Source organism: Fusarium graminearum, chromosome 4 (genome assembly GCF_000240135.3).
Source record: "Fusarium graminearum PH-1 chromosome 4, whole genome shotgun sequence".
NCBI lineage: Eukaryota > Fungi > Ascomycota > Sordariomycetes > Hypocreales > Nectriaceae > Fusarium > Fusarium graminearum.
In genome coordinates this window covers 5,316,960-5,334,999 of record NC_026477.1, presented here as the reverse complement: position 1 = coordinate 5,334,999, position 18,040 = coordinate 5,316,960, and the positions used below count along the sequence as shown (strand labels likewise).

The window sequence follows — 18,040 nt, the reverse complement described above, 5'->3', positions numbered from 1 at the left end:
TTATTAAGAGCGACACGTCAAAGCAGTCCCAAAACCAGATGCTACGCTACCCGCTATCTTACCGCCCGCTACCTAAAACGGCAATAATTCAAGGACTGTGCAAGGCATAGGACTCTAGAGGCCTCCTCCTCTCCTGTTCTGGGTGGGACAATCTTCCAATAAGCTTGATTCAAAGCTTGAATCCTGTCCGACGTTCTTCGCTCTCTGTTCCACTGTTGTCATAATCAGCCACAAATCACGACGACAACACATCAGGCTTTCACTGCCCTCCCAGACTGTTGAACAGGTACCTAGTAGCTAGTGTCCATGATTCAGGATGATGCAGCTGGCAACAGGTCATTGGTAGGCGTGATTCCAAGCTAATGAAATGACTTGGAACCTGCTTTTGCGGGTCGTCATCATTTCAGACGAGGATTGGTCCTTGATGGTCGCAGGGGTTAGACTGTGCCAAGCCGGCTAAAGCATGCCGAGCGATCTACCCATGTCTTGGCGATCTGACTAGGTGCAGGATAATCAAGTTATGTCATTAATGCACCTGTTTTATCCAATTGCCTTGATTCTTGGCGCTCGCATGGTACAGTTATTACCGTCTTATTCACAGTTCTATTCTGCTGTCTCGGTCTCACAAACGAATATACATACCGAGTGCGTGCATTCTCTGTAACAAAGCGATCAACGTTATTATAAGTACCACATCTCTAAAAATTCGATTGATACCAAGAAATAGGTACTCATGTTTTAACTACTTAACAGGTGTGATGCACTTTACTCACTCCCTTTGGCATTAATGTGAGCCACATGTAGATAGCTCAGGTATCATCAAATCGCAATGCTCCAAGAACGCCGTGTATCATGTCTTCGCTCCCTTGGTAATTCCCTTCAACAACCAATGTGTTGTGTTGCCGCATGCTGGCCAGGCCGCCGTCCCACTAAAACATTCTTCAAATCCGCTTTGCTGGGTGAAAAACGCCTCTCCCAAGTATGCATTGCTCGTTTTAACTCCAGTCCAAATTGGTTCAAATGGCCATCCCGTGTCCACCACATTACACCAGCACGTCTTCTCAAATCCAGCTCTCATCAAGATCTGCGCCAACATCTGACTCGGGCAAGGGGTTCTTCCTGGGTCGCCCTCGTTTTCGCGGCTGTGAGTCGGACCTCGCCCGCTTCTTTCGTCCGCCCGGTGTATTTGCTCCTTTTCTTTTGCGTCCTCGATCAAGCGTACTATCACCGTCTTCATCGTCGTCCCCACTTGGAGTCGAGGGGTCCATATCCATTTGATCGCCGTCGTCTGCAATTTTGAATTCCTTGTCGACATTAAGGAGTTCTACGAGGGCGGTGCATTTCTGGATCATCCGTTCTTGGTCCTGAAGTCCGGCCATATGTGCTTCGATTTCGTCCCAGACCTTGTCGCCGTGAACACCTTGGACTTTGACTGGTATCCTGTTCAGGTCCTTGGCTAAGGCCTTGGCTTTGCTGTCATGCCTGCTGTTGCCCATACCATACAGTCGACGCAGATGTGTTCGCGTTTCCCACATTGACAGAAGGATAATCGACGCAGTCGCCAATTGACGAAGCCGGCCTGGTTCAACTTCGGATGCCATCGCCAACGCTGACTTGGGGTCTACTTCCATGGGTAGTACTCCAGGAGTTAGGTTGGCAGAAACTCCAGGTACTGGCGCCGAGGCCTCGGGTGCCAACGATTGCAGTGTGTCAACACGGACATTGAAGATCTCGGACTCAATAGCCTGCGCCAGTGAGGCACCGGTACTGGTCACCATCTTTTCGATTGCATTGACTGTTGTTTGCAATTCTCCAACTGATTGGTACTCAAAGAAGGCTAAATTCTCGGTGATGAAGCGTGCAAAGGCCATGTGAGACGGGACCTCTTCAGCTGCATCTAATTTGGCGAGGTCAAAATCCAGCTGGCCGCAGAGCTTGTCCAAGAAGCGCTGGCGATTCTTCATCTTACTGATCTTAAGTACCTCCATCAGCAAGTGCAGTTTGGACTGGAAGGGGTTTGTCGTCGCGCCGCGGGTATCTTCCACGATATCCCGCTGGTATGCGAAAGCTGATTGTACTGCCTTGGCATATTCCCGTTCAAGGACAGTTTCGTGCTTCTCATGTAGATAGCGGTGCTCAGAGAAGGCCAATTCCGAAATTCGTCGATTTGTAGATGTTTCAAGGGTCATCAAGGTGACACAAGTCTCTTTGGGGTGTGTTAAACCTTGCCGGTTGATGCTGCCCAGAACCTCTGTAGCGAGGAAAGCATGGTCACCTTGGCCTGAAAGGGCAATGCGGGATATGTACTTCAAGAATCTCTGAGAGGTAGCACTGGCGACATCGTCAAAGTTAGTCCCACCCATAACTGTCAGCTCTCGCTTCTTGCCAGCGGCTGGTCCTTCCGCTCCTGTTTCAGACCGTTTCTCTTCAGTAAGCAGAAACTCTCGGAATGACCGCAATATCAACATCTCGAGGCCAGGTGTCTGCTCTTTGAAAACTTGATCAAAGAGTGTGTACAGTTTAGGAACAACGTAATTGCGTGGCCAAGCTTGGCAAATCAATCCAAGAGCATCGAGTGCTGACTTGCGGATCTCGAGCGGCTTGGAGGATGCCGCAAGGGGTACCAGTTTCTCAATGGCTAACAAAGGTACCGAGTCTCCCTTCCATTTGGGAAATTTGGCTCTGAAGGTATTTGTCCACTCGTCCAATTTGCAATGTTTTGCAATCATACCAATCAGCAGGCTGTATCCATAGGTCAATGTGATCGAATTTTGGTCAATGGGTCTTGCCTGTATCTGTTCGATTTTCAACAGACTGGATAGCAGGCCACCAATTAGTGGAGTGTAGACGTTGAGCAGTCCGCATACCACCTGGGTGCAAGCTACCAAATCATCCAGGGGGTTGCGCTGGCTGACCTTGGAAAGAGCTTTCAGTAGATACGCGCGTACTTCTGACAGGAACTCAGTATGAACACTGGTCAAAGTAGGCAAGACCCGACGATAGACAATAGTCACATGCCGAAAGGCGGCCAGTTCCTCGGGCTTCGAGAAGTTTGCCAAATGCGGCAGCAGAAGCCGAATCTGTTCAAAGTTGAACAGTTTAGGCTCCGCGTTTGCAAAGATTGTAAGCACTTGCAGCGCATCGCGCCCAGACGGAACAGTAGGGTCTTCGGGATCAAGGTTGTCTATCAATCCAAACATATTGGCGACGAGCTTAGTGCAGACTGTAAAGGGCCCACTCAAAGACTTGTCTTTCGGCTTGAGAATGGATCGGAACACCTTGTCGAGCATTTCGGTGACCGTTCCAGATTTGACAGTTTGTATAACAAGTGATACGTGTTCGTTGAGTGATGTCTGGTATACAGCGGTTCCCTCGCCTTGGTAAAATGGTGCAAACCAAACTTCCTCAATCATCTGGCGGGCTAGATCGCGAACGGTATCGTCAGGATCCTGCACTCGGCGCAACAATCCGTTCGCTATCATGCTGCGCAGTGTCTTACTGGGGTTGCGGAGATAAATATCGCGAGTGAGTTTCATTGCACGCTTCCTTACACCAAGACCATTGTCCTGGAATCGATTGACGATCATTGGTGTTAAGGAGGACTCGAGGCGAGGCCGCATCGCCATACAGTTGCCCAAGAGACCGAGGGCCGAGTCTCGCACTTGTATAGAAGGGTCGCCTGCACACTCTAAGATCAGGTCAATGACAGTCGAGTCGCCATCCAAGATCGAGGGATCAGTCTCTAAAACCTGGTTGATGCTCTTGAGGCTCCTGCTCCTGACTGTGGCTTGGTCACTGGCCATGGAACCAAGCAGGATATTCAGGATCTTGCTGAAGGCTTCGCATAAAGGTGAACGCAGCAAGATGATCGAGTAAGAGAGTTTGGCCTGGTTCGGTGAGACACTTTTGAAGGTGTACTCGTTAACAAGCCACCTGCGGTCTTCAACCATCATCCTCACACGATAAGCCATGCGTCCCAATTCCTCGTCTCGCTCCTCATCCTCGTCGTTATAAGAATCGTAGCCAGTGTGTACCTGAGATGCCCAGCCTGCAACCAGAAACGAAATGGCACTTGACAAGTGTGGATCTTCGTTACTTCTGTTTTGCACATATTCCAAGACGAGTCTGTAAGGCCCAGCCCAAGCTACAAGCTGTTCCACGCGGGTCTTGTGATCCAGTGCTTGATTGACCAGGTCGGCGAGGTATTGTGACAAACCGTCAGCTTCATTGCCTTCCGATGAGTTCGTAAGTCTTTGAACGTGTGAACGTAGACGCGAAATGGCAGCACTCAAACCACCCAGCAGCTCCAGGGCCATGTTCTTCGCCGGAGCAGCAGTCTTCGGGGCTTCAAAAAGTTGCACCATCAATACCATCAACAGGCGAAGGAGAAGCTCGGCAGACGGCCAATCCGGTGAATCAAGGCAAGTTGTAAAATCCTCGACGAAGAGATCAAGCAAATTTCGGTAAGGAGTATCGCCGGATTTCGTGGAGCCAACGGCACGCTTGACGATAAAACTTATCACATATGATGCATTGCGCTGCGCGGCATCGGTGAGGGGAGCGACGGAAATTTCTAGATCCCTAATAGCAACACTATGTTGTTTGGCACCCTGGACCTCACTCTTAATAGAGGAAACAAACTGTTTAACGCCTGAAGGTGCGCTGTCGTCATCATCCGAACCTCCTTGTTCGCCATCAATGTTTCGCAGTAGCTTATGGCGATCGCGGTCCTTGTTGTCGTCCACTCGCCCGGAGCTGGCTTGAACCAGTCTCATGATCAGAGCAGAAACAGGCTGGATACTTCCTCCGTCAGAGAGTTTGAATTGGCGAGCACTTTGCTTGCCAACAGGCAGCTTTTCAAGTGAGGTGAGAATTTCATCAAAAATACCTTGGCGCTGCTCGGGCTTGATTAGGAATATTTGGGACAGCATATCCATTGCAACAGAACGGAGCCCATCGAACTTTTGAACTCCAACGACAGAGTCCTTTTCGAAATAGGCATTTTCCATGAAGATAAGCCGAGATGCAGTGTATTCGAGTGAATTGATCACAGTCTCCGATAGCTCGATCTTGGTGACAAGCTCTGCCAGCAACGCAAACAACTTCTGGCAGCAAAGAAACACTGATGTGATAGGTTTCTTACTTTTTGAGAGAGTCTTGAAAACGCCTGAGGCGGGTCCGGAAGGCCGAAGTTCTACAAGAGGCATGACAATGTCCTCGGTGACCTTTCTGAAGATGTCTACACTCTTCTGGATGATGGTTTCAGAGTAGAGCTGCTTGTCCTCTCGGCCACCGGAGAGGATACGAAGACATGTACGAGCTGACTTCAGCATCGTCTCCACCTCGGAAAGCTGCTGTACCCACGCGTCAACCGCCTCCTCATTCCAAGTCTCGTCAACTCGTAGCTCCAAATTTTCGACCTGTTTTAAGCTTGCATCACTCAGCTTCATTATCTGAACCAGGTGTTCCACAGGGACTTGGTCGAAACATTTCAGAGTAATCGCCTTTTGAATTGCGCCATGCATTTTCTGTTGTGAAGAGGCGGTCATAGCAACTTCTTGATCTGGTGTCATGGAAACGACTTCCTCATACCCTTGCTCGTCCCCCAGCGCTCGTCCTACTGAGTTAAAGACTGTGCGCATGAGTTTTTCAAGTGCATGGAGGGCTGCCTCACTCCGTTGGCGTTGGTCGAGGCTTTCTCCAATGAGATCTTGGCTGTCGGAGTACGCTTGCTGACTCTGCTTTCGAACCGAGAGATGATGCAAATCCTCAGGCCTTTCTTTGACTTCGATATATTCTTCGCGATTGATATTCGCACGAGGAAGTTCGATTCGAAACGTGCCATTTTGGTTTGTTTCCATGTGGTCCTGCGCAGAAGACTGGGCGAAAGGGGTTGGAAGCTGGGATAACAGCTGGGTATGTTGCTGCTGGGGTTGCTGGTGCACTTGCTGCGCGGCAGCAACTGAAGAATCCACATCAACATAGGTGGATGGGTCAAATTGCCTCTTAGACGGTACAACAACTTCGATCCTGACCGAGTTCGACTTGTATGCCTGAGAGTTATGGACTGGTAGGGCGTGCGGTTGCGGAGGGTTCGGAGAATTGGCCGAGGACGAGCGTTGTTTAGGGGTCGAGTGGCCTCCAGCTTGGCCGTTCAGCTGTTTCCCCTCGGGAGCACCAGGCTTCGTTGTCTTGAAATAGCCTCCCACTTTGTCGAAAACACTTCTTGTGACTGGCGACAGGCCTTCCATTAGGCTCTTTCCAGGCGGCTGAGATGCGATTGTTTTTGAGATGGGTGTAAACTTGCTATTGGTCGGTCAGAATGTCATCAATGCCAATAAACAAGAATTGATATCGTACTAATGCGTTCGCTGACTGGGTTTTATATCCTGGAGGACATGTTCGACGGCTTGCTTGACGTTGCGCGGCATCTGGGGGTGAGCGGCGGCTTCTCTGTTCAAGCTGTTGAATTCGTGCGCTTGGAACAAATCGTTCAACGGAAGTGCAGGGCAACCAGAACCTAGGACGGGATCGGGGATTATATCTGATGAAGGTCAGCGACAGGGCATGTCGTAAAGTCGTGGTAACTAACCAGGAATAAAAGGAACCGTCGAGGTCTGCGGTGAGTAGGGCAAAGCTTCCTGCAGTGTGAAGGGGCGAGTGCGGTTGATGGCAGGATTGTTATCGTTAGCCCCCGTTTGAGCAAACAGCCCGTTTGAGGGACCCCCATGTTTATTGGGATGCATATTGTTCATTATCCCAAGCGGGAAGGCGAGCCATCACAGAGCGTGGTTCAGGAGGAAAGAGCGAAAGGGCGATGGCGCATTGGAGGATCGCAAATAGTGACTGGGCTCTAACGAGTATCAATAGACACGCTACGAGCGAGCGTGTCGCTCTCGTTGGGTACGTGCGAGTAAGGTTTCGTGGGAATGCAAAAGGGGAAAACGGTGCGAATTAATTGCGGTTAAGTAAGCATTGTTTGCTGACTTTGATAAAGAAGAAGATAAATGAATGTGAACGGCGAGGTCGAAACCACCTACCGCAAAGCTTTGAGAGACCAACACGGATGGTCAGCCTCGTGAGCTTGCTCTTTCCTTTGTTGTTCGATTGGCGCATTTATGGTCTGTGCGCCAGGCACATTCCCAATCAGCGTTTATTCCATGGGCCCCACTATCGCCTTGCTGTTTTTTCCGGCAAGACCCTGGCACAGTTAGTCCTGCCTGTGTTGCATCTTTGTTTTTGAGCCTATGATGAGCGAGCCAAATTTTTGTCTCTAAAATTATTTGATCGCCTTGCGCATCGTCCTCATAAGCAACTTCTTCAACTTCCCCAAACTAATCAGACCGCACTTGCACGCAATGGCTGCGATTGGAACTCTTGTCTTTTGTACCGACTGTGGTAATCTTTTGCCCGCTACCAAGGGTACGCAACGAAATGTTTTGCGCTGTGAATGCTGCGGCGCTGAAAATCGAGGTTTGTTTGGTTTTAAGGCCGTGGGTAGCGACAGTTTTTAATCCTCAATGTAGACACCGGCTCTAAAGTCACAGTCACGCAAACGAAGCCATCGGATTTCCCTTCATTCCTGAGACAGAAGCTGCAGTCAAGCGTCCAATCCGTCGAGAAGCATAATTTGCAAACCGAGAGCACAGCGCACGAGACATGCCCCAAGTGTGGTCGCGAGGAGGTCAAGTATACTACGGTTCAACTGCGCAGTGCAGACGAAGGCTCAACAGTCATCTACAGCTGCGAATGCGGTAACTCGTATGAAACCCGGGATCCTTCTATCGATATACTCCTAACATTTTACTTTTAGATGGAATGAAAACAACTAGACGTAATACTCGACGATGCGAACGCATTCATAAATCATGCAGCAGCTCCTGCGGACTCGGGAATCAAAGCATACTCAGCGTCCTCACCCTTCTCGTATTCGGCAATATCCAGCGCAACAATACAACTCTCTCGAACAACCTTTTCCTTGTCGTGCAGGAACTTCCTTAGGGTATCTTCAACGCCATCCTTTTCGCCCAAGCTTCCAAGTGCCTCGGCCGCCTCGTGACGAACCATGCTGGCCTCGTTGGTGTTGCTCAATGCCTCAGTAAGGGCGGGAATGGACGCAGGATGCGATAGCTGGCCGAAAACAAAAGCAATCTCGTGACGGAACAGGGCGGATGAATCGGACAGTCCCTTTGCGAGGGCGAGGACGGCAGGAGTAGCAGTTGGCAAGTCAGGGGGAGAGGCGAGATCTCGGAGGGCGAACATGGCGCGGTAACGGGAGAAGAGATCCGCGTTTGTGTCCATGAGCTTTCGGCCAAGGTCTTCAACCTCGGCCTCCTTGTCGGATTCGGGCATTGGGGGCGCGGGATCGATAGAGGCAAAGTCACTAGAGCAAAATGTTAATTAGGGGCAACCCAACATATGATTTACCAACCTAGGGCGCAGCTTCTCTTTTTGTCGCTCCGCCGAGTTCTCCCACTCGATACGCTCAATGGCAATCTCGCATGTCTCAACAATGCTAATATCCTCCTCCTTGCGATCACGGTATTCGCGGAGGATGTCCAGGTTGTCTGCCCAGCCCAGGGCACCAAGGGCCTCAGCGGCTTCGTGACGGCACATGGGGTCCTCCTTAAGATCAGAGAGAACCTGTCGCAGAGGCTTAACGGCGGCAGTGTTGCCTGTTTGTCCCAGACAGTATGCGAGTTCGTGCTTCAACAAAGCCGAGGGCGAGGCGAAACCGGCGGCAATGGCCTCAATGGCAGCGACCCTTGTAGCATCGTCATCGGCAGTGGTCGCAACGTGCTTCAAAGAAAAGAGAGCACGGAAACGAATAGGTAGAGGTGAATCCTCGGAGCAGAGGGACTTCTTCAAGCTCAGAACCGTGGAGTCGGCTGAGTTTGAGATTTCTGGAGTATCAGCAGAAGGCGACATTTTGGGTATCAGATTTGGGAAATTCGTGATGATCGCAGTGTGCCTGAAAGTCAGTTCAGAATAAATTCTTCGCGGGGTCCGGCTTATCTTATCTCAGATGGAAGCATGATACCCCGCCACCCTCGGTTTTTTTTGCATCTAGATCGGCGACAAATCGGTCCGATATCCGGCGGGCTTTGTAGCTTCTCTTATTCTTCTACTGACTTGCGAAATGAGGAATTAATATTTAAGTAACTTGTAAGAGATAATGGCGAATTATCAATGATGCTTTTCATATTTTTCCTTTTTTTTTTGGGGGGGGGGGGGGGGGTTCGCGCCATAGTTATCATTTAATCACTGATCCATGTCCTGCTTTTTTGTCTTAGACAATTTGGGTCAGAATACAACAATATCCCATGGGCGAAACTTTTGAGATCACATCTATACTTCCAGATAGCAAACAAAAGAAATAAAGAAACGAATGTGAAAGAATAAAACTTACACTATCCCCTAGGAAAGTCTTAGGATCTATCACTCCAGTCACGTCTTAAGCGTATGTCCTGCCCGACGCTTGCTAATCAACAAATCAACGCTTACCCTAGAAACAACCAATCTATCTTTATCAACAACCTACCCCTACCCAACCTTCTTTCAACTTCATCTTTAGACACTTTTCATTCTTGAGCCGCAATTTGGCCTTGAAAAATCCGCGGCTATTTGCTTCCTTTTCTTCTTTTCTATCTTTCCAGCAGCCAACAACGCACTGTTTGCGAACTACTCAATTAGCATTATTAAGCTTCGGCTTCTAACTCGCCACCTCCGACTCACCATCAATCAAACATAACCACAACTTCATAAACGTTTTCATACCACAACAGCCATGGCACCGTCTCTTGAAACACCGGAGTCCATCGACGACGTTTTCGCCAACCCAATCAAGCAGAAGCCACAACTTGTCGCGCCAGAACCTCAAAACTGTGTTGGCCCCGACTCACAGCAGGCCGGTAAAGCGGACTCATGCGCCGGATGTCCGAACCAGGCTATTTGTGCTTCAGCACCAAAGGGTCCGGATCCTGATATTCCAGTAATCTCCGCGCGATTGGAGAATGTCAAGCACAAGATCCTAGTGCTCAGTGGAAAGGGTGGCGTGGGCAAGAGCACATTTACCTCATTGTTAGCCCACGCGTTTGCGACAAATCCGGACAGCAATGTAGGTATCATGGATACTGACATCTGCGGACCCAGCATTCCCAAGATGATGGGTGTCGAGGGAGAGACGGTTCATGTCAGCGGTACAGGATGGTCACCTATCTGGGTTATGGACAACCTTGCCGTTATGAGCATTCAGTTTCTACTACCGAACCGGGACGACGCCGTAATCTGGCGGGGTCCCAAGAAGAACGGTCTTATCAAACAGTTCCTCAAGGATGTGGAATGGGGTGACCTTGACTTCTTGCTTGTCGACACACCTCCAGGTACAAGTGATGAACATCTCAGTGTGAACTCGTTCCTGAAGGGAAGTGGAATCGATGGCGCTGTCATGGTCACAACACCACAAGAAGTCTCGCTTCTGGACGTACGAAAGGAAATCGATTTCTGTCGCAAGGCGGGTATCAAGATACTGGGTCTTGCAGAGAACATGAGTGGCTTCGTCTGTCCCAAATGTTCAAATGAGAGTCAGATCTTCAAGGCTAGCACAGGAGGTGGGCGTGCCTTGGCCGAGGAGATGGATATTCCCTTCTTGGGATCAGTACCCCTGGACCCCAGAATCAGAATGGCGTGTGATTACGGAGAGAGTTACTTTGACTCGTTCCCAGATAGCCCGGCATGCCTCGCGTTCCAAGGAGTAGTTAAGAACCTTGCGATGCAACTGGGATTGGATTCCCAAGATGTGCTCCCAGACGAGTAGACAGACTTATCAACCTTACGCTTTTATGTATGTCATGATATATGAATTTTGTGCTCCACCGTATGTCCCTGCCCATTTGTTTCGTTTGCCTACTCCGACTTGAGCTTGTCAGGAATCTCCTCGAGCTCTTCTGCCGTCTCAATATCGATAATTCGTCCAACCTCAGCGGTGTTTCGCATCAACTCCTTGGCGCCGGCATAAAGCATTCTAATCTCGGCATTGCATGTAACGGGGAGGTAGAAGAGGAGCACATATGGTACAGATAGCCGTCCGTCACCCTGTACGGTTGTTAGTATCGCACGTCTTTGATAGGAGATCGACCGAACGCACCATGGTGAGGGGGTAGCTCAGGAGGATGAAGCGGGGGGCATGGTCTGGGAGGTCATCGCCAACCTCTTCGAGAGATGTATAAACGGTCTTGTCTTCGTCTTGTCGGATCTCGTAGGTGTGCTTATCGATCAGGTCTAGAGAAGAGGGTGGTCAGTGGGAGCTCAAGGGAGTACGAACAGTGAAGTCACATCGAGAAGAGACATACATACAAATAACAGCTTGAGGTCCCTTGGCTCGGGAAGTAGTAAGGCGAAACTTGCGGAGGTGGTCCTTTGACTCCCCAGAGAAGGTATACAGTCGTGATTCGGATGCCTGAGTTGGTAGGTAGTGTTAGCGGGTGAATGCAGAATGCTTAAAAGAATGGGTAAGAACCATTTTTTAGTCTTTGTTTGCTAGCTCTTTCAACAAGTGAAAGTTTCTTTGTAGTTATATCAAAGCTGTGGTTGATGTCAATGTGCGCAGCTACAGCATCAGGCAATCAATAGGAGTTGGTGAAGTGAAAGCCCCGCCAAAGGGTATCCCTACTAAGACAGCCCCCCACATTGTCCCGCCATCACCTAGCGAGTAAACGTCATCTATAGCTCCGTTGAGCTCCATCCAGTCTAGACAACGCAAACAACATTGGGTGAATAGAGTGACTCGCAGACCCAACCCTGCTATCTTGAACTCTCATATCATTACATCTGCCCTTGGCATCCATGTTCTCACGCATATCTCAGATCACTCGCCATCTCTCAGTCCCCATCGCGAACAACACCAGACGATTTGCTCTTGGACGAATCATGGCTCCCGTATCGGCAGATGAGCGCAACTCGCGCACTATTTCTACAGCAGCCTGCTTGATCATTGGAGATGAGGTCCTAGGCGGAAAGGTATAATAAGCTGGAACTTTCTCTACTAACTTTGAGTATACTGACATAATGGACTCAGACGGTTGATGTGAGCATTCTGGTGTAGGGTACAGAAACAGTATTAACATGATAGACCAACTCTGCCTACCTTGCCAAATGGTGCTTCAACCTCGGAATTGTAAGTACTGATACTGAGTCTTATGTGATATTATCTAATAGTTGTAGAGCCTCAAACGAATCGAGGTCATTGCAGATGATGAAAGTGAGATTATCGAGGCAGTCCGGAGGATGAGTGATGGCTACGATTTTGTAGTCACAAGGCAAGTTTTTAAGAGGACTTTAGTATACCAGGCGGCTAACATAAACCAGTGGTGGAATTGGACCTACGTAAGAACTCACGTACTTGGGCCTTGCATTTACTAACATGCCAGACACGACGACATCACCTATCAGTCTATTGCCACAGCCTTCAACCTACCTCTCAAGCTTCACCAGGAGACCTTTGAGAAGATGAAGCTTCTTTCAAAGCCTCATCCCAACCAACCCACGTTCGACTGGGAAGTTGATTCACCTGCCAGAAGAGCTAAGCTTCGCATGGCAGAACTGCCAACGGATGAATCTAGAGATCTCAAGAAACAAGTCCTCTTCCCCCAGGAAGACCTCTGGGTTCCCGTGTCAGTTGTGAATGGAAACATTCATATTCTTCCAGGCGTTCCCAGACTCTGTAGGTTACACCTGTGGTTAACCCCGTCTTCCGCTGACCAGCAACAGTTCAGAGACTTCTCGAAGGACTGAAGTCTCACGTTCTACCCCGACTCAGTGATCCTGAGGGCAAGGGCACACACAGAGTTCTGTTCTCTACTCCCGTCCCTGAGAGTGGCGTTGCCGAATTCCTCACAACACTGGCGGCCAAGGTTGAGCCCAAGGGTGTCAAGGTGGGAAGTTACCCTCGTTGGGGTAAAGAGAACAACACCGTAACTCTTGTTGGAAGGTAAGAATGGAGATAATGCCAAGCTGTTCGATATGATATACTGACACGGATAAAAGGGACTTGGACTATCTCGAGAGTCTCGTTGAGGAAGTGGAAGCTGGTATCCAGGGCATGCGAGTCACCGCTGAAAGTGACACGGAAGAAGACCCAAAACAGATCAAGAAGCAGGCAACCGAAGATGCGGACAAGGATACAGCAAAGCAAGTTGCTCAGAAACCTTGAAGAGTCGCGGGTGCTCTCATACTTTCCAAATCAGTAGATTGTTGATGGAGTGTGATAGTAACTTCAACGGTTCAACTACAGTTGCATCAGTTGAGCCGGTCATGTAGAGTCGCTGTCGGCTAGGCGGCGTGTTTGATTGATATCCCTGGATATATGTAGACACATGTTATAGAGTGTTCGGAGTTACAGTTACATGCAGTCTGACACTAGCGCACGGTCTCGAAACATTCGGTGATTCAACGGTACAAAACAAGTAGCGTCGTAGATCGCGGCGCATTTTGTTTGATATACAGCATCGTTGTTATAGTTAGTGCTTGCGGAGATTGCACTACAGTCATTAAACATCATGTCAGCCATCTCATGAAAGAATACCACGCGCAATACTAGTATCCCAAAGTTCACTGTTCCACAAGTGAGGTTGGACATACTCGTCTGTCAGATTCAGTAGCTGATGCCAACACATAAAACACTGTGTCATGCCCATGTACAAGGGCAAGAGTCATGCTGGGTTCCTGTCACATCGCATCGTCCAGACTTTAGGGCTGGCCTGCTTGAAGCAACCGAAATAAGACACATGAGCGGTGTCTACTAGTCTCATTTCCTTAGCAAAACTCGAGTGGCGGTAACGTGGTATCAATATGGCGAATTTCGGTGCTCAACACATTAAATCATGCGACTTCAGGTAAAGAGAGGGGCTGTATCGATTCTGCTACATGGTAGATCGCCACAATTGGGATACATCCGCGTGGCAATCTAGGAAGCGGTTCGCTTTTTGTGAAATGGCACGCTGAATTGGGAAGCTGACTCGAGGATGTCTTTCCCAGAAGGAACCTGGGGTGCGTTGAAGACCAAGTCGCAGGGGTGATGACTGCAGTATGGAGGTGGAGCCGAGGGTGTCTTGGACATATCGTAACGATACATGACAAGGCTCGTGACATGATCGGCGGCGAGATTACAGCGAGACGCCAGACCTTGACGACAGGAGATTGGGAATAGTATGTCGTGATGGACTGCCTTGGCGCGTTGAGCTAGACATGAGAGTAATCTGCCGAAAAGGGGCTGTTATTAAGAGAAGCACTAAAGACACGTTCGAGTGGACCACAGACAGTGGAGACGGGTACAGGCGGAAAGAAGACGTCATCAACAGTGTCGTTCTAGAAGCCAGAGAGGTTGATTGTAGAGTAGAGCCCAGTTGATGAGAGATGATTCTTGCTTGTGGTTGCATTGGACCAGACTCTCTGGCAAGCATCATGTCCTTATCGGCCGAAAGGGTCAAAATGCCGTAGCTAATATAGTCTCTGTAGGATCTGCGGGATGTCTGTGCCGTGATCAACGACACTAGGTCAATTTCACTGTATTTCGTATCCATGTTGAAGATGCAGGTTCACGATGTTGGCCTTCTCTACAGAATACCTGCATGTACCTACTACTAAGGTAGGCGAAGTTCAGCTCAGCTCATCTCATCTCAGCTTCTGCAGCACGGCCAGTCACGTGCATATCTGCAACTTTGACAGGACAACCCCAGGTCCACACCTTCCTTCAACACTAGGCTAAAACTCGAGCCGCATTTGATAGATGGATTTCTTTTCTTCTTCAAGTATCGTCTACTTCAACGTCGTGTTTCGTATAGTATCCTCTGGGTAAACGACATGATAACGCGTGTGAGAAGCTTGGAGAATCTCTTCCAGCCGCACACCTGGTTCCTTCGGGACCGGTTACACACAGCATTCGCTTGTTTTACGAAGTAAAAGGACGTGTCTACCCGTAAGGGTACGGCGTCAAGGGGCGCTCGCAGTACATAGCACAGGCATCAGAAACAACAGGGTCCTGCGGATAGGTTCGTTTGCTGCTCGGTTTGCGGAGATTATGTTTGAAAGCATATCGTGGCTTAGGTAGAAAAGCCGAACGTCGCAAATCACAGTCACCGAACGACTGATGGGTTTCATCTTCATTTCGACAAGCAACTGGCTTTTTTGGCGAGACGGGTTTGTATTTTCCGGGTGTATGTACCAAACTAACTTGTTTGTTTGACCGAAGGATAAGCTCATATTTGCTTTTAACTATTGGTATATGTGCTTGATAACAGCACGGGAGCAGTTGACCAGGTCCAAGTGGTTTGTCCTGTGTTGTAAGTTGATTGTGTGATTGGCCTATTTGTTTTGATTTGTATCGTGAACAACCAGCCTCTCAAACACTTGTTCTAGATTGTAGATCAAACCCCCACCTCCAGGTTGTGATAAAGCAGGCAACTAACGTGAGACAACTGAAGCTCCTACACTAATGCTATAATTTTGGCATGGTGAGCTCGCTCCCCTGTATTTTAGTTACCTACCCTCGTTGATATCTAATTGTGATATGTAGTATTAAAATGCTTTTCATTGTGTGTACGCGGACAGGGATATCCCAGTACCTTGCTTGCTTGCCAAGTCCATTAAAATAAAACACTCTCTTCAGGCTGATATCATTCAGTTGGATATCATATCTCGGTGCAAAGTAATAGCCTTTGCGGGGTTCACACATCCGGAGATACCATCATGAGATAATGACTGCTACTATCCGTACATCGTGGTCATTCAAACAGGTTATCGTCCTCGCCATCAATGCATCAAGGTGTAACCAAACCCCACTCGGCATTGATCTCATTGACACGCTGTCACATCTTCGATAGCCTCAAACGCACCAACGCTATAGTAGGCAGTCATACTACGTAGTAGCACAACGTGCTGGCTGGATCGGGTTGTCATTGCCTGCCTCACTAAAGAAGAACGGTCACTGCGACGTTGGATACGAATGGGTATGGGGATGACAAAAACAAGGCCGTAGATAGACCTGTGTCGGTTTAGTGAGGATTTGTTTAAGCACTATCCTATGCTGTGTGTAGTTTGAAACTAGCCAGTAGCCATGTCAAAGTGCTCAATATTTGTCTGCTCGTAAGCGAGTTACTATTTCATCTCAAGATTCTTTTTAACGACCGTTAATTTATCATGACAGCATACTCCGTATGTAGCATCAGTTGCGTGCATCTACCGAGACGAGTCGTGGTGGAGAGGATTTAGCGAAAGGGAATAAAGGCGAGGATCGCTGGGTCAGACCCTGTGCTCTGTACGTTGGACCGTGATCCTGGACCTGCGCCTGAGACTCGGAACTAAACCGTCTAAGATTAAGAGCATCGGAGCTTGGCCTTGAGAAGCTCATGACCCCATCGATTCCCCAGTTGCCAGGCCCAGGGATGGGACTCTGGGCCCCTAGAGCTGCAGAGTCCAAGGGGCAGAGGATTCGATCTGTACTTAATCAGGTAAAGATGCGTGGGAGTATGTACCTGAATTACGCATCCCTTTAATTATTTTGTTAGTCTGTTCCGTACGATGTGGCCAATTTTGAGTGACGAGTCGAGATAGTTGTTTCTACATATGTCCTGTTGCTGGGATTGAGTTATGACATTCTTTGAGGTGTGGCGCTTGGGCCATGAAAAACGACAATGGAGTCAAGGGACGTGAACTCTTTGAAAAAAGAAATGAAAAGAGAAAGACTGGTCAAATGTTAGTACGTGTGCAATAGCAAGTACTAACCTGAACAGAGTAGGTATTGAAGTCAAAGAGTCGTGATTGCTTGGCGAGTCTCGTGTGTTGTCTTGTCTGGCTTATAAGTTGTGGAATAATATCTAGGTTACCAAGGCCAAGCGGTGGCAGTAATAAACAAAAGATGGACCGCTACGATGATAATAATTTAAATAATCAAATGGTCGGCCTCATTTACATGGCTCCAGGGCTGGCTCGACCGAGATGGCCAGGGTCACGGCGCCGGCGTCTTTCGGGGCGGCGTCCCGCAATCGATTTCCTTTCAGATTATCCGTATCTTGGCGAGTAATAAGACGATAGAGAGGATGGGGTACATAGAGAAGAATGGGCTAATGTATTCCATTGACCACACAGAAAGACTGAGAGGGTACCTTAGAAGGAGCTTAAAAAGAAGAAACGCAGAATAACTTTAGATTGGTGGAGTGAGTGAGTTGTAATGGTAGCGAGGCAAGGCGTGCCTTTACAGTTTACCTACTGTCTTGGCTAGCCGTTAAGGATCTGCACCCTAGGCTAGGTCGCTATCTACCTATCCATCGCTGTTACTGTCGGTGACCAGTAGCTCAGAAGCTTAGTTGGCTGGCGTTCAACAAGACGAACGACCCTGTCCTGGCTGGCAAATTACAACATTCAGGGACTTAATCCATTGCCCCCTATTCCATCCACTTCTGCTGCCACCCACTGGTGATGTACTGTGTATGTACATACGAATCAGTACAAAATTTTATTAAACGGATACGTCTTTGTTGATGATTATCCATGACGATGACGATGAGTTATCTATGAGAGGCCATCAACGACTCAAAGCGCTGCAATGCAATGCATGCTGTGGGAACACAAGCACGCGGATACGGTGAGAAGCTGCCTGCAGAACAATGCACAATCAGCTCTCTAGCACGCTACAGTGTGTCTACGATTGGTAGAGTAGACGCAGCCAGCCGCTGCCCTTGCAGGAACGAAACTGCATCGCATCGCATCGCATCGCATCGCATCGACGAGGCCAGCAGCCTACAGACCTACCAACGGATCCTCCTGAACTCTACTATACTACTCTGTACAGAGTACATACTGTTCGGATACATATACGGGAAAACAAGGCCAATTGTTAATCAGCCAGAACTGGAGCTTCGCTGATCAGCAGCAAGAAGAGCAAGGGTCCCCCCCCCCCCGAGAAGAGACCCGTTAAGGTAAAAAAGATGGTATGGATCCATTCATTGCTTGGCCTGACCCACGCTTTAGAAAGGACACGCCCCCC

The 18,040-nt window shown here is 48.9% G+C and overlaps 9 protein-coding genes across 9 annotated transcripts; 5 read left to right on the top strand and 4 right to left on the bottom strand.

Moving 5' to 3' along the window:
- Positions 1-1,061: 1,061 nt before the first annotated feature.
- Positions 1,062-6,746, bottom strand: FGSG_09772 (uncharacterized protein; the record flags this gene model as incomplete). Its single annotated transcript, XM_011329620.1, has 3 exons — positions 1,062-6,306; positions 6,361-6,544; positions 6,593-6,746. The coding sequence occupies 3 exons, from the start codon at positions 6,744-6,746 to the stop codon at positions 1,062-1,064; spliced, it is 5,583 nt and encodes a 1,860-aa protein (XP_011327922.1).
- Positions 6,747-7,736: 990 nt separating this feature from the next.
- Positions 7,737-8,938, bottom strand: FGSG_09773 (uncharacterized protein). Its single transcript, XM_011329619.1, has 2 exons — positions 8,432-8,938; positions 7,737-8,383 (listed from the first exon to the last, which is right to left on the bottom strand). The coding sequence occupies exons 1-2, from the start codon at positions 8,926-8,928 to the stop codon at positions 7,867-7,869; spliced, it is 1,014 nt and encodes a 337-aa protein (XP_011327921.1). The 5' UTR covers positions 8,929-8,938; the 3' UTR covers positions 7,737-7,866.
- Positions 8,939-9,574: 636 nt separating this feature from the next.
- FGSG_09774 (NBP35 protein) lies at positions 9,575-10,830 on the top strand. Its single transcript, XM_011329618.1, has one exon. The coding sequence runs from the start codon at positions 9,788-9,790 to the stop codon at positions 10,814-10,816; it is 1,029 nt and encodes a 342-aa protein (XP_011327920.1). The 5' UTR covers positions 9,575-9,787; the 3' UTR covers positions 10,817-10,830.
- Positions 10,831-10,905: 75 nt separating this feature from the next.
- Positions 10,906-11,521, bottom strand: FGSG_09775 (uncharacterized protein; the record flags this gene model as incomplete). The annotated part of the gene is made up of 4 exons (XM_011329617.1): positions 10,906-11,094; positions 11,147-11,280; positions 11,356-11,458; positions 11,519-11,521. The coding sequence occupies 4 exons, from the start codon at positions 11,519-11,521 to the stop codon at positions 10,906-10,908; spliced, it is 429 nt and encodes a 142-aa protein (XP_011327919.1).
- Positions 11,522-11,789: 268 nt separating this feature from the next.
- On the top strand, positions 11,790-13,411 carry FGSG_09776 (uncharacterized protein). Its single transcript, XM_011329616.1, has 8 exons — positions 11,790-12,018; positions 12,077-12,085; positions 12,131-12,175; positions 12,223-12,317; positions 12,367-12,384; positions 12,429-12,721; positions 12,769-12,988; positions 13,045-13,411. The coding sequence occupies exons 1-8, from the start codon at positions 11,845-11,847 to the stop codon at positions 13,208-13,210; spliced, it is 1,020 nt and encodes a 339-aa protein (XP_011327918.1). The 5' UTR covers positions 11,790-11,844; the 3' UTR covers positions 13,211-13,411.
- Positions 13,412-13,963: 552 nt separating this feature from the next.
- FGSG_13642 (uncharacterized protein) lies at positions 13,964-14,579 on the bottom strand (the record flags this gene model as incomplete). Its single annotated transcript, XM_011329615.1, has 2 exons — positions 13,964-14,269; positions 14,298-14,579. The coding sequence occupies 2 exons, from the start codon at positions 14,577-14,579 to the stop codon at positions 13,964-13,966; spliced, it is 588 nt and encodes a 195-aa protein (XP_011327917.1).
- A 20-nt stretch (positions 14,580-14,599) lies between these two features.
- Positions 14,600-15,577, top strand: FGSG_09777 (uncharacterized protein; the record flags this gene model as incomplete). The annotated part of the gene is made up of 6 exons (XM_011329614.1): positions 14,600-14,644; positions 14,841-14,974; positions 15,112-15,212; positions 15,297-15,338; positions 15,415-15,464; positions 15,572-15,577. 6 exons carry the CDS (start codon positions 14,600-14,602, stop codon positions 15,575-15,577), a joined length of 378 nt encoding a protein of 125 aa, XP_011327916.1.
- Positions 15,578-15,752: 175 nt separating this feature from the next.
- Positions 15,753-16,799, top strand: FGSG_13643 (uncharacterized protein; the record flags this gene model as incomplete). The annotated part of the gene is given in 7 exon segments (XM_011329613.1): positions 15,753-15,820; positions 15,902-16,004; positions 16,034-16,083; positions 16,092-16,140; positions 16,218-16,312; positions 16,660-16,753; positions 16,788-16,799. Coding segments are annotated over 7 exon segments (471 nt in total).
- An 805-nt stretch (positions 16,800-17,604) lies between these two features.
- On the top strand, positions 17,605-17,919 carry FGSG_13644 (uncharacterized protein; the record flags this gene model as incomplete). The annotated part of the gene is made up of 1 exon (XM_011329612.1): positions 17,605-17,919. The coding sequence occupies one exon, from the start codon at positions 17,605-17,607 to the stop codon at positions 17,917-17,919; it is 315 nt and encodes a 104-aa protein (XP_011327914.1).
- Between the last annotated feature and the right edge of the window lie 121 nt (positions 17,920-18,040).

Bases quoted from the DNA above. Each gene is read 5' to 3' on its own strand.
- FGSG_09774 (XM_011329618.1), top strand. From the start codon at position 9,788: ATGGCACCGTCTCTTGAAACACCGGAGTCCATCGACGACGTTTTCGCC.
- FGSG_09773 (XM_011329619.1), bottom strand. From the start codon at position 8,928: ATGTCGCCTTCTGCTGATACTCCAGAAATCTCAAACTCAGCCGACTCC. The intron at 8,384-8,431 runs GTTGGTAAATCA...ATTTTGCTCTAG, and splicing joins AAAGAGAAGCTGCGCCCTAG to TGACTTTGCCTCTATCGATC.
- FGSG_09776 (XM_011329616.1), top strand. From the start codon at position 11,845: ATGTTCTCACGCATATCTCAGATCACTCGCCATCTCTCAGTCCCCATC. The intron at 12,722-12,768 runs GTAGGTTACACC...GACCAGCAACAG, and splicing joins TCCAGGCGTTCCCAGACTCT to TTCAGAGACTTCTCGAAGGA. The intron at 12,989-13,044 runs GTAAGAATGGAG...CACGGATAAAAG, and splicing joins ACCGTAACTCTTGTTGGAAG to GGACTTGGACTATCTCGAGA.